At 44.2% G+C, this 13,455-nt stretch overlaps 1 protein-coding gene across 17 annotated transcripts in view; it reads left to right on the forward strand.

Moving 5' to 3' along the window:
* The window catches only part of LOC139584306 (neuronal cell adhesion molecule-like), a 173,977-nt gene that overhangs the window by 147,462 nt on the left and 13,060 nt on the right, over positions 1-13,455 (forward strand). For 9 of the 17 annotated variants that reach the window (XM_071415982.1, XM_071415989.1, XM_071415985.1 and 6 more), the window contains 5 exons: positions 3,002-3,117; positions 3,567-3,771; positions 3,981-4,103; positions 11,893-12,069; positions 12,589-12,627. In XM_071415982.1, the coding sequence (XP_071272083.1) occupies positions 3,002-3,117; positions 3,567-3,771; positions 3,981-4,103; positions 11,893-12,069; positions 12,589-12,627 (660 nt within the window). The remainder of the gene's footprint in view (positions 1-3,001; positions 3,118-3,566; positions 3,772-3,980; positions 4,104-11,892; positions 12,070-12,588; positions 12,628-13,455) is intronic. The other 8 variants (XM_071415986.1, XM_071415992.1, XM_071415995.1 and 5 more) reach the window with 1 other exon arrangement.

Raw genomic sequence — 13,455 nt, forward strand, 5'->3', positions numbered from 1 at the left:
GCTGCAAAATCTGGACCCTTACAAATCAGCCGGGCTAGATAATCTGGACCCTTTCTTTCTAAAACTATCTGCTGAAATTGTTGCCACCCCTATTACTAGCCTTTTCAACCTCTCTTTCGTGTCGTCTGAGATTCCCAAAGATTGGAAAGCAGCTGCGGTTATCCCCCTCTTCAAAGGGGGGGACACTCTTGACCCTAACAGCTACAGACCTATATCTATCCTACCCTGCCTTTCTAAGGTCTTCGAAAGCCAAGTCAACAAACAGATTACCGACCATTTCGAATCCCACCATACCTTCTCCGCTATGCAATCTGGTTTCAGAGCTGGTCATGGGTGCACCTCAGCCACGCTCAAGGTCATAAACGATATCTTAACCGCTATCGATAGGAAACAATACTGTGCAGCCGTATTCATTGACCTGGCCAAGGCTTTTGACTCTGTCAATCACCACATCCTCATCGGCAGACTCGACAGCCTTGGTTTCTCTAATGATTGCCTCGCCTGGTTCACCAACTACTTCTCTGATCGAGTTCAGTGTGTCAAATCGGAGGGTCTGTTGTCCGGGCCTCTGGCAGTCTCCATGGGGGTGCCACAGGGTTCAATTCTTGGACCGACTCTCTTCTCTGTATACATCAATGATGTCGCTCTTGCTGCTGGTGATTCTCTGATCCACCTCTACGTAGACGACACTATTCTGTATACTTCTGGCCCTTCTTTTGACACTGTGTTAACAACCCTCCAGGCGAGCTTCAATGCCATACAACTCTCCTTCCGTGGCCTCCAATTGCTCTTAAATACAAGTAAAACTAAATGCATGCTCTTCAACCGATCGCTGCCTGCACCTGCCCGCCTGTCCAACATCACTACTCTGGACGGCTCTGACTTAGAATATGTGGACAACTACAAATACCTAGGTGTCTGGTTAGACTGTAAACTCTCCTTCCAGACTCACATCAAACATCTCCAATCCAAAGTTAAATCTAGAATTGACTTCCTATTCCGCAACAAAGCATCCTTCACTCATGCTGCCAAACATACCCTTGTAAAACTGACCATCCTACCAATCCTCGACTTCGGTGATGTCATTTACAAAATAGCCTCCAAAACCCTACTCAATAAATTGGATGCAGTCTATCACAGTGCCATCCGTTTTGTCACCAAAGCCCCATATACTACCCACCACTGCGACCTGTACACTCTCGTTGGCTGGCCCTCGCTTCATACTCGTCGCCAAACCCACTGGTTCCAGGTCATCTACAAGACCCTGCTAGGTGAAGTCCCCCCTTATCTCAGCTCGCTGGTCACCATAGCAACACCTACCTGTAGCACGCGCTCCAGCAGGTTTATCTCTCTGGTCACCCCCAAAACCAATTCTTCCTTTGGCCGCCTCTCCTTCCAGTTCTCTGCTGCCAATGACTGGAACGAACTACAAAAATCTCTGAAACTGGAAACACTTATCTCCCTCACTAGCTTTAAGCACCAGCTGTCAGAGCAGCTCATAGATTACTGCACCTGTACATAGCCCATCTATAATTTAGCCCAAACAACTACCTCTTTACCTACTGTATTTATTTATTTATTTTGCTCCTTTGCACCCCATTATTTCTGTCTCTACTTTGCGCTTTCTTCCACTGCAAACCAACCATTCCAGTGTTTTTAGTTTTTATTTTACTTGCTGTGTTGTATTTACTTCGCCACCATGGCCTTTTTATATTTTTATTTATTTATACATATATTTGTTTGCCTTCACCTCCCTTATCTCACCTCACTTGCTCACATTGTATATAGACTTATTTTTTTCTTTCACTGTATCATTGACTATATGTTTGTTTTACTCCATGTGTAACTATGTGTTGTTGTATGTGTCGAACTGCTTTGCTTTATCTTGGCCAGGTCGCAATTGTAAATGAGAACGTGTTCTCAATTTGCCTACCTGGTTAAATAAAGGTTAAATAAAAAAATAAAAAAATAAATAAGGTGTCAGGTATGAATGTGTGTCCTGAAAACTGACTGATGTGTTGCATGGCGTGACAGATACAGAGTTGTTACATGTTCTAGCTCTTCTTCATTTGATCTGTTCTTGGAAGTTAGGGAACAAAATGGCGCCGACAGAGAGGGCTGCCTCGCTTCTAGTCCTTACAAGCATTTCACTACACTCGCAATAACATCTGCTTACCATGTGTATGTGGCCAATAACATCTGCTAACCATGTGTATGTGACCAATAACATCTGCTAACCATGTGTATGTGACCAATAACATCTGCTAACTGTGTGTATGTGGCGAATAACATCTGCTAGCTGTGTGTATGTGACCAATAACATCTGCTAACCATGTGTATGTGGCCAATAACATCTGCTAACCGTGTGTATGTGACCAATAACATCTGCTAACCGTGTGTATGTGGCCAATAACATCTGCTAACCGTGTGTATGTGACCAATAACATCTGCTAACCGTGTGTATGTGACCAATAACATCTGCTAACCGTGTGTATGTGGCCAATAACATCTGCTAACCGTGTGTATGTGACCAATAACATCTGCTAACCGTGTGTATGTGGCCAATAACATCTGCTAACCATGTGTATGTGGCCAATAACATCTGCTAACCATGTGTATGTGACCAATAACATCTGCTAACCATGTGTATGTGACCAATAACATCTGCTAACCATGTGAATGTGACCAATAACATCTGCTAACCGTGTGTATGTGGCCAATAACATCTGCTAACCGTGTGTATGTGACCAATAACATCTGCTAACCGTGTGTATGTGGCCAATAACATCTGCTAACCATGTGTATGTGACCAATAACATCTGCTAACCATGTGAATGTGACCAATAACATCTGCTAACCGTGTGTATGTGGCCAATAAAAATGGATTTGATTTGAACTACAGCAGAAGTTGTAATTGTCTCAAATGAAGTGGCGTTGTTCTGTCCCTTAATGTGACTGGTTTCTGTTGTAATTGTGTTCCCTCTGACCGGGTTTCCCACAGTGCCGGTGCAGGCTCCAGACAGTGTCCAGGTCCTAGTGTTGAACAGCACCCTGGCTGAGGTGCACTGGGAGCCTGTCCCACCGAAGACAGTACGGGGACATCTCAAGGGATACAAGGTACTGTACACAACGCTGTCTTCAAAGATAATGTAAAGATAATGTAATACTGTGATACAAAACAGTAGACGCATAGAAACAGACACACAGACAGACACATGTACGCACACATGCCACTTACCCACCCCCCCACCATGACACACACACACACACCAATTTCATAGCTCTATATTTGTATATCTCAGGTGTACTACCGTCGTGAGCAGAGCCTCCACAACCCCCCCCCCCCCAACACACACACACCCATCTAACTCCTCTGTATCTGTCTCTACCAGGTGTACTACTGGCTTGAGCGGAGCCTCCACAACCACAACCACCACCACACACACACCCATCTAACTCCTCTGTATCTGTCTCTACCAGGTGTACTACTGGCTTGAGCGGAGCCTCCACAAACACAACCCCCACCACACACACACCCATCTAACTCCTCTGTATGTCTCTACCAGGTGTATTACTGGCTTGAGCGGAGCCTCCACAAACACAACCCCCACCGTGTGGAGCAGCAGCTACTGACCTTCAGTGGGAACAAGAGTCATGGCATGCTCCCCGGCCTGCAGCCCTACAGCCTCTACCTGTTCAACGTCAGGGTCTACAACGGCAAGGGGGAGGGCCCCGCCAGCTCCAACCTGCAGTTTGAGACCCCCGAAGGAGGTAGGAGGAGCCAACATTCATTCATTCTACGTCATAAAATATAGAAACTAAAACAGACATTCTCAAGTCAACGCTCCGTGTTGGTGGGCCGGCATCCATAGATAGTGTACTCATTCATGGGAGCTTTTGTGCTCAACTCAACTTACATTACAAAACAATACCGAAGAAGATTAATTTGTGTGAATATTCCTTTTGTGTCTATCATGCAGTTCCTGGGCGGCCATCTTTCCTGAGAATCACCAACTCTAACCTGAACAATTTGACTCTGGAATGGGGTCCTCCCAACGACCGCAACGGACACCTCACCGGCTACATCCTCAAATACCAGCAAGGTGGGCCTTCACAGGGACGTTTCTACCTATGGTTGCATCAGGGATAAGATAGTAGATCTTTAGAGCTAGAGGTTCTGTAAGAGATTTGAGATTTGAGAGATTTGAGAGCCTTTTCTTGATGATTCCAACACTTCTTTGCTGTCTGTAATGTTGTCTAGTGTACAGTAGGAGTTACTACAGGAGGAATTACTACAGGATGAGTTACTACAGGAGGAATTACTACAGGATGAGTTACTACAGGATGAGTTACTACAGGATGAGTTACTACAGGAGGAATTACTACAGGATGAGTTACTACAGGAGGAATTACTACAGGATGAGTTACTACAGGATGAGTTACTACAGGAGGAATTACTACAGGATGAGTTACTACAGGATGAGTTACTACAGGATGAGTTACTACAGGATGAATTACTACAGGATGAATTACTACAGGATGAGTTACTACAGGATGAGTTACTACAGGAGGAGTTACTACAGGATGAATTACTACAGGATGAATTACTACAGGATGAGTTACTACAGGATGAGTTACTACAGGATGAGTTACTACAGGAGGAGTTACTACAGGATGAATTACTACAGGATGAATTACTACAGGATGAGTTACTACAGGAGGAGTTACTACAGGATGAATTACTACAGGATGAATTACTACAGGATGAGTTACTACAGGATGAGTTACTACAGGATGAATTACTACAGGATGAGTTACTACAGGATGAGTTACTACAGGATGAGTTACTACAGGATGAATTACTACAGGATGAGTTACTACAGGATGAGTTACTACAGGATGAGTTACTACAGGATGAGTTACTACAGGATGAATTACTACAGGATGAGTTACAACAGGATGAGTTACTACAGGATGAATTACTACAGGATGAATTACTACAGGATGAATTACTACAGGATGAATTACTACAGGATGAGTTACTACAGGATGAGTTACTACAGGAGGAGTTACTACAGGATGAGTTACTACAGGATGAGTTACTAAAGGATGAATTACTACAGGATGAGTTACTACAGGATGAGTTACTACAGGATGAGTTACTACAGGATGAGTTACTACAGGATGAATTACTACAGGATGAGTTACAACAGGATGAGTTACTACAGGATGAATTACTACAGGATGAATTACTACAGGATGAGTTACTACAGGATGAGTTACTACAGGAGGAGTTACTACAGGATGAATTACTACAGGATGAATTACTACAGGATGAATTACTACAGGAGGAGTTACTACAGGAGGAGTTACTACAGGATGAATTACTACAGGATGAGTTACTACAGGATGAATTACTACAGGAGGAGTTACTACAGGATGAATTACTAAATTAGGAATTACTACAGGATGAGTTACTACAGGATGGTTACTAAATGAGGAATTACTACAGGAGGAATTACTACAGGATGCGTTACTACAGGATGAATTACTACAGGATGAATTACTACAGGATGAGTTACTACAGGATGAATTACTACAGGATGAATTACTACAGGATGAGTTACTACAGGATGAGTTACTAAATTAGGAATTACTACAGGAGGAGTTACTACAGGATGAATTACTAAATTAGGAATTACTACAGGATGAGTTACTACAGGATGGTTACTAAATGAGGAATTACTACAGGAGGAATTACTACAGGAGGAGTTACTACAAGATGAATTACTACAGGATGAATTACTACGGGATGAGTTACTACAGGATGAGTTACTACAGGATGGTTACTAAATGAGGAATTACTACAGGAGGAATTACTACAGGAGGAGTTACTACAAGATGAATTACTACAGGATGAATTACTACAGGATGAGTTCCTACAGGATGAGTTACTAAATTAGGAATTACTACAGGATGAGTTACTACAGGATGAGTTACTAAATGAGGAATAACTACAGGATGAATTACTACAGGATGAATTACTACAGGATGAGTTACTACAGGAGGAGTTACTACAGGATGAATTACTACAGGATGAATTACTACAGGATGAGTTACTACAGGATGAGTTACTACAGGATGAATTACTACAGGATGAGTTACTACAGGATGAGTTACTACAGGATGAGTTACTACAGGATGAGTTACTACAGGATGAGTTACTACAGGATGAGTTACTACAGGATGAGTTACTACAGGAGGAGTTACTACAGGAGGAGTTACTACAGGAGGAATTACTACAGGATGAGTTACTACAGGATGAGTTACTACAGGATGAGTTACTACAGGATGAGTTACTACAGGATGAGTTACTACAGGATGAGTTACTACAGGATGAATTACTACAGGATGAGTTACAACAGGATGAGTTACTACAGGATGAATTACTACAGGATGAATTACTACAGGATGAATTACTACAGGATGAGTTACTACAGGATGAGTTACTACAGGAGGAGTTACTACAGGATGAATTACTACAGGATGAATTACTACAGGATGAATTACTACAGGAGGAGTTACTACAGGAGGAGTTACTACAGGATGAATTACTACAGGATGAGTTACTACAGGATGAATTACTACAGGAGGAGTTACTACAGGATGAATTACTAAATTAGGAATTACTACAGGATGAGTTACTACAGGATGGTTACTAAATGAGGAATTACTACAGGAGGAATTACTACAGGATGAGTTACTACAGGATGAATTACTACAGGATGAATTACTACAGAATGAGTTACTACAGAATGAATTACTACAGGATGAATTACTACAGGATGAGTTACTACAGGATGAGTTACTAAATTAGGAATTACTACAGGAGGAGTTACTACAGGATGAATTACTAAATTAGGAATTACTACAGGATGAGTTACTACAGGATGGTTACTAAATGAGGAATTACTACAGGAGGAATTACTACAGGAGGAGTTACTACAAGATGAATTACTACAGGATGAATTACTACGGGATGAGTTACTACAGGATGAGTTACTACAGGATGGTTACTAAATGAGGAATTACTACAGGAGGAATTACTACAGGAGGAGTTACTACAAGATGAATTACTACAGGATGAATTACTACAGGATGAGTTCCTACAGGATGAGTTACTAAATTAGGAATTACTACAGGATGAGTTACTACAGGATGGTTACTAAATGAGGAATTACTACAGGATGAGTTACTACAGGATGAGTTACTACAGGAGGAATTACTACAGGATGAGTTACTACAGGAGGACTTACTGCAGGAGCAGTTACTTCAGGAGGAGTTTCAGGAGTTATTACAGTGGAAATTACTATGGGAGGAATTACTACAGGAGGAATTAATACAGGAGGAATTAATACAGGAGGACTTACTACAGGAAGAATATCTACAGGAGGAATTACTACAGGAGCGCTTACTACAGGAGGAATTACTGCAGGAGGAGTTATTACAGTAGGAGTTACTACAGGAAGAGTTACTACAGTAGGAGTTACTACGGGAGGAGTTACTGCAGGAATAATAATTACAGGATGAGTTACTACAGGATGGTTACTAAATGAGGAATTACTACAGGAGGAATTACTACAGGATGAATTACTACAGGATGAGTTACTACAGGATGAATTACTACAGGATGAATTACTACAGGATGAGTTACTACAGGATGAGTTACTAAATTAGGAATTACTACAGGAGGAGTTACTACAGGATGAATTACTAAATTAGGAATTACTACAGGATGAGTTACTACAGGATGGTTACTAAATGAGGAATTACTACAGGAGGAGTTACTACAGGAGGAGTTACTACAAGATGAATTACTACAGGATGAATTACTACGGGATGAGTTACTACAGGATGAGTTACTACAGGATGGTTACTAAATGAGGAATTACTACAGGAGGAATTACTACAGGAGGAGTTACTACAAGATGAATTACTACAGGATGAATTACTACAGGATGAGTTCCTACAGGATGAGTTACTAAATTAGGAATTACTACAGGATGAGTTACTACAGGATGGTTACTAAATGAGGAATAACTACAGGATGAGTTACTACAGGATGAGTTACTACAGGAGGAATTACTACAGGATGAGTTACTACAGGAGGACTTACTGCAGGAGCAGTTACTTCAGGAGGAGTTTCAGGAGTTATTACAGTGGAAATTACTATGGGAGGAATTACTACAGGAGGAATTAATACAGGAGGAATTAATACAGGAGGACTTACTACAGGAAGAATATCTACAGGAGGAATTACTACAGGAGCGCTTACTACAGGAGGAATTACTGCAGGAGGAGTTATTACAGTAGGAGTTACTACAGGAAGAGTTACTACAGTAGGAGTTACTACGGGAGGAGTTACTGCAGGAATAATAATTACAGGAGGAGTTACTACGGGAGGAGTTACTGCAGGAAGAATTATTACAGTAGGAGTTACTACGGGAGGATTTACTACGGGAGGAATTACTACGGGAGGAGTTACTACGGGAGGAGTTACTACGGGAGGAGTTACTACGGGAGGACATATTACGGGATGAGTTAGTACAGGAGGAGTTATTACAGGAGAAGTTATTACAGTATGGGTTACTACGGGAGGAGTTACTACGGGAGGAGTTATTACAGTATGAGTTATTACAGAATAAGTTATTACAGGAAGTGTTATTACAGTAGGAGTTATTACGGGAGGAGTTATTACAGGAATAGTTATTACAGGAATAGTTATTACAGTATGAGTTACTACGGGAGGAGTTACTACTGGAGGAGTTACTATGGGAGGAGTTACTACGGGAGGAATTACTACAGTAGGAGTTGCTATGGTAGGGTATATTACAGTAGAAGTTATTACAGTATACGTTATTACAGTAGACGTTATTACAGTAGGAGTTATTACAGTAGGAGTTATTACAGTAGGAGTTACTACAGCAGGAGTTACTACGGGAGGAGTTACTACGTGAGGAATTACTACAGTAGGAGCTACTACAGGAGGAGTTATTACAGTAGGAGTTATTACAGTTGGCATTACTACGGGAGGAGTTACTACGGGAGGAGTTATTACAGTAGGAGTTATTACAGTTGGAGTTACTACAGGAGGAGATATTACAGTTGGCATTACTACGGGAGGAGTTACTACGGGAGGAGTTATTACAGTAGGAGGTTATTACAGTAGGCATTACTACGGGAGGAGTTACTACGGGAGGAGTTACTACGTGTGGTGTTGTTACAGTAGGATTTACTGCAGGAGGAGTTACTACAGTAGGTCCTTCATGTCTGTGCAGTACTACCACCATAGTACTCATTATTATCTTGTGTCATTACATAAGAGTTACTACGGGATGATTTACTACAGTAGGAGTTACTACATGAGGAGTTATTACAGTAGGAATTACTACGGGACGAGTTGCTACGGGAGGACTTCCTGCAGTAGGAATTACTATGGGAAGAGTTACTACGGGAGGAGTTATTACAGTAGGAATTACTACGGGAGGAGTTGCTACGGGAGGACTTCCTGCAGTAGGAATTACTACGGGAGGAGTTATTACACGAGCAGTTATTACAGTAGGCATTACAACGGGAGGATTACTACGGGAGGGGTTACTACAGGATGGATTTCTACAGGAGTAGTTACTACAGGTGGAGTTATTAGAATAGGATTTACTGCAGGAGGAGTTACTACGGGAGGAGTTATCATGGCAAGAGTTACTACAGGATGAGTTACTACAGTAGGATTTACTGCAGGAGAAGATACTACAGGAGGAGATATCATGGCAAGAGTTACTACAGGAGGAGATACTACAGTAGGATTTACTGCAGGAGGAGTTACTACAGGAGGAGTTATCATGGCAAGAGTTACTACAGGATGAGTTACTACAGTAGGATTTACTGCAGGAGAAGATACTACAGGAGGAGATATCATGGCAAGAGTTACTACAGGAGGAGATACTACAGTAGGATTTACTGCAGGAGGAGATACTACAGGAGGAGTTACTACATAAGGAGTTATTACAGGACGGTAGGCGTTATTACAGTAGGCGTTGTTACAGTAGGCCTTATTACATTAGGGGTTACTACAGGAGGATTTACTCCTGGAGGAGTTACTACATACAGTAGGTCCTTCATGTCTGTGTAGTACTATCACCATAGTACTCATTATTATCTGGTGTCATTACATAAGAGTTGAGCCTGTGTATGTACTGTGTGTTAGCCATGTATGTACAGTACAGTATGTTGTATTGACCAAACCAGAAACATCAACAAACAGCTCTCCACATCTACCTTACCCCCTCCTCCACCTCTCCAATCCTCCACCTCTACCCCCTCCTCCACCTCTCCCCTCCTCCACCCATACCTTACCCCTCCTCCGCCTCTCTAATCCTCCACCTCTACCTCCTCTTCCACCTCTCCCCTCCTCCACCTCTACCTTACCTCCTCATCCACCTCTCCCCTCCTCCACCTCTACCTTACCCCTCCTCCACCTCTCCAATCCTCCACCTCTACCTTACCTCCTCCTCCACCTCTCCCCTCCTCCACCTCTACCTTACCTCCTCCTCCACCTCTCCCCTCCTCCACCTCTACCTTACCCCTCCTCCACCTCTCTAATCCTCCACCTCTCCCCTCCTCCACCTCTACCTTACCTCCTCCTCCACCTCTCCACTCCTCCACCTCTACCTCCTCCTCCACCTCTCCCCACCTCCACCTCTACCTTACCCCTCCTCCACCTCTCCCCTCCTCCACCTCTACCTTACCCCTCCTCCACCTCTCCAATCCTCCACCTCTATCTTACCCCCTCCTCCCCCTCTACCTCCTCCTCCACCTCTCCCCTCCTCCACCTCTATGTTACCCCCTCCTCCACCTCTCCCCTCCTCCACCTCTCCCCCCCTCCACCTCTACGTTACTTCCTCCTCCACCTCTCCCCTCCTCCACCTCTACCTTACCCCCTCCTCCACCTCTCCCCTCCTCCACCTCTACCTCCTCCTCCACCTCTCCCCTCCTCCACCTCTACCCCCCCACTCCATCTCTCCCACCTCCACCTTTACCTCCTCCTCCACCTCTCCCCTCCTCCACCTCTACCTTACCCCCTCCTCCACCTCTCCCCTCCTCCACCTCTACCTTACCCCCTCCTCCACCTCTCCCCTCCTCCACCTCTACCTTACCCCTCCTCCACCTCTCCAATCCTCCACCTCTACCTTACCCCCTCCTCCCCCTCTACCTCCTCCTCCACCTCTCCCCTCCTCCACCTCTATGTTACCCCCTCCTCCACCTCTCCCCTCCTCCACCTCTCCCCCCTCCACCTCTTCGTTACTTCCTCCTCCACCTCTCCCCTCCTCCACCTCTACCTTACCCCCTCCTCCACCTCTCTCCACCTCTACCTTACCCCCTCCTCCACCTCTCCCCTCCTCCACCTCTACCTTACCCCCTCCTCCACCTCTATGTTACCCCCTCCTCCACCTCTCCCCTCCTCCACCTCTCCCCCCTCCACCTCTACGTTACTTCCTCCTCCACCTCTCCCCTCCTCCACCTCTATGTTACCCCCTCCTCCACCTCTCCCCTCCTCCACCTCTCCCCCCCTCCACCTCTACGTTACTTCCTCCTCCACCTCTCCCCTCCTCCACCTCTACCTTACCCCTCCTCCACCTCTCCCCTCCTCCACCTCTACCTCCTCCTCCACCTCTCCCCTCCTCCACCTCTACCTTACCTTCTCCTCCACCTCTCCCCTCCTCCACCTCTACCTTACCTTCTCCTCCACCTCTCCCCTCCTCCACCTCTACCTTACCCCCTCCTCCACCTCTCCCCTCCTCCACCTCTACCTTACCTCCTCCTCCACCTCTTCAGTCAATAACTCCAACGAGCTGGGTCCGATGGAAGAGCTGGCCCTGCCGGCCAACAAGACCTCCGTCACGCTCCCCAACCTCAAGTACAGCACACGCTACAAGTTTTATTTCAATGCCAAAACAGGCCAGGGAGCAGGGCCCGTCATTACAGAGGAAGCCGTCACTATTATGGACGAAGGTAAGTGTGAAAGTACGCTACTGAAGGTCACAAGTAGAAAACAAACTTTGACTGTAGTCAAAGACGATAGAGGACGTATCCTGTAAATTGATATGGTTATGGTATGGGAGTCCTCCTTAGTTACATACCATTCCACACATGTACCATGTTGAATGGTTCAAGTCAACACCAAACATCTAGATGGTGTATTGTGTATCTTATACTCGCTTATGAAGCATGCTTCTCTGTTTAAATGTTCATAATGTCAGTCTGTTGTCCTTATAGATCTACTATTGAATTGTCTTCAGTGTGTCAAACAGTGTGCAGCTTTGTGCCAAAGCATGGCATAACCTCAGTGTAGTAATGTTTGTAAGAACACTAACTGTGAGTGTGTTTCCCAGTACTTTGAAATGAGCTGGTCCAGTTAGTTTTGTATTACAGCATGTTCATGCTTACTCACTGGTACATTTAGTGAAAGGGACATGCAGGCGTCATATTGACCTTGATATCAACTTTTGTGTCCCCTCTTTTCCCTCAAAGTCCTAATGTATCAGCCTTCAGTAGACGAGGTTGGAGGAGGTACCTGTAGCTCTCAGGGTCTGCATGCTCCTCATACAAACAGATCCGGGCCCATATTTACAAAGCATCTCAGAATAAGAGTACTGACCTAGAATCAGTTTTAATGAATAGATCAGCACTCATACTGTACTCTGAGATGCTTTACGCATACTGCCTTGGCTTCAAAGACCGGTCCAAGCCTGCGTTCCCCTTTGAAATCCCCTTGACCCCTCGACCCAGCAGGACCTGAATTCAAAGCTGAAACCTTGAAGATAGCTACATACAGATGTAGAATCTTAATTTGACCTATATTGTCACAGCAAGTGTTACAATAAAACATTTACAAAAATAATCCTGTAGCAACAGAATTTGAACGTTTAGTCCAAAATGTTGCTTGATCGGTGTTTAGGCAATTAGCTGGTCAAAATCAGGCTACATGTGTTAATATTACCATGTGCTAGTGCATTTGTTCAGTGAATTTATGTAAATCACAAATCTCATCTGCATTTCCTGTTGGCACAGGGAAATTCTCAGCAACAATAGAGTGATCAAATTAAAATCCTACATCTGTACAGACATAATTATATGACGTGGTGCTTATTTGGCTGCTGTAACACCGTTAACCATATAGCACACTCAAAACTCTTCAGTGTTGCATCTTACTTTCTAACGGTGTGATGGCGACTCTGTGACTGCTGATCTATGTCTGTATTTCTATGTCTGGCTGGTGCTGTGCTGTCCCATGCATGACATTGTGCATGTTTGAACCCTGCTCCGACTGATCCCCCCTCAGACATGCTGACTGTTTACTTGCACTTCCACTGCATGCGTGGTAATGGACCTGTTTGT

This window comes from Salvelinus alpinus, chromosome 9 (genome assembly GCF_045679555.1).
Source record: "Salvelinus alpinus chromosome 9, SLU_Salpinus.1, whole genome shotgun sequence".
Taxonomy (NCBI): Eukaryota; Metazoa; Chordata; class Actinopteri; order Salmoniformes; family Salmonidae; genus Salvelinus; species Salvelinus alpinus.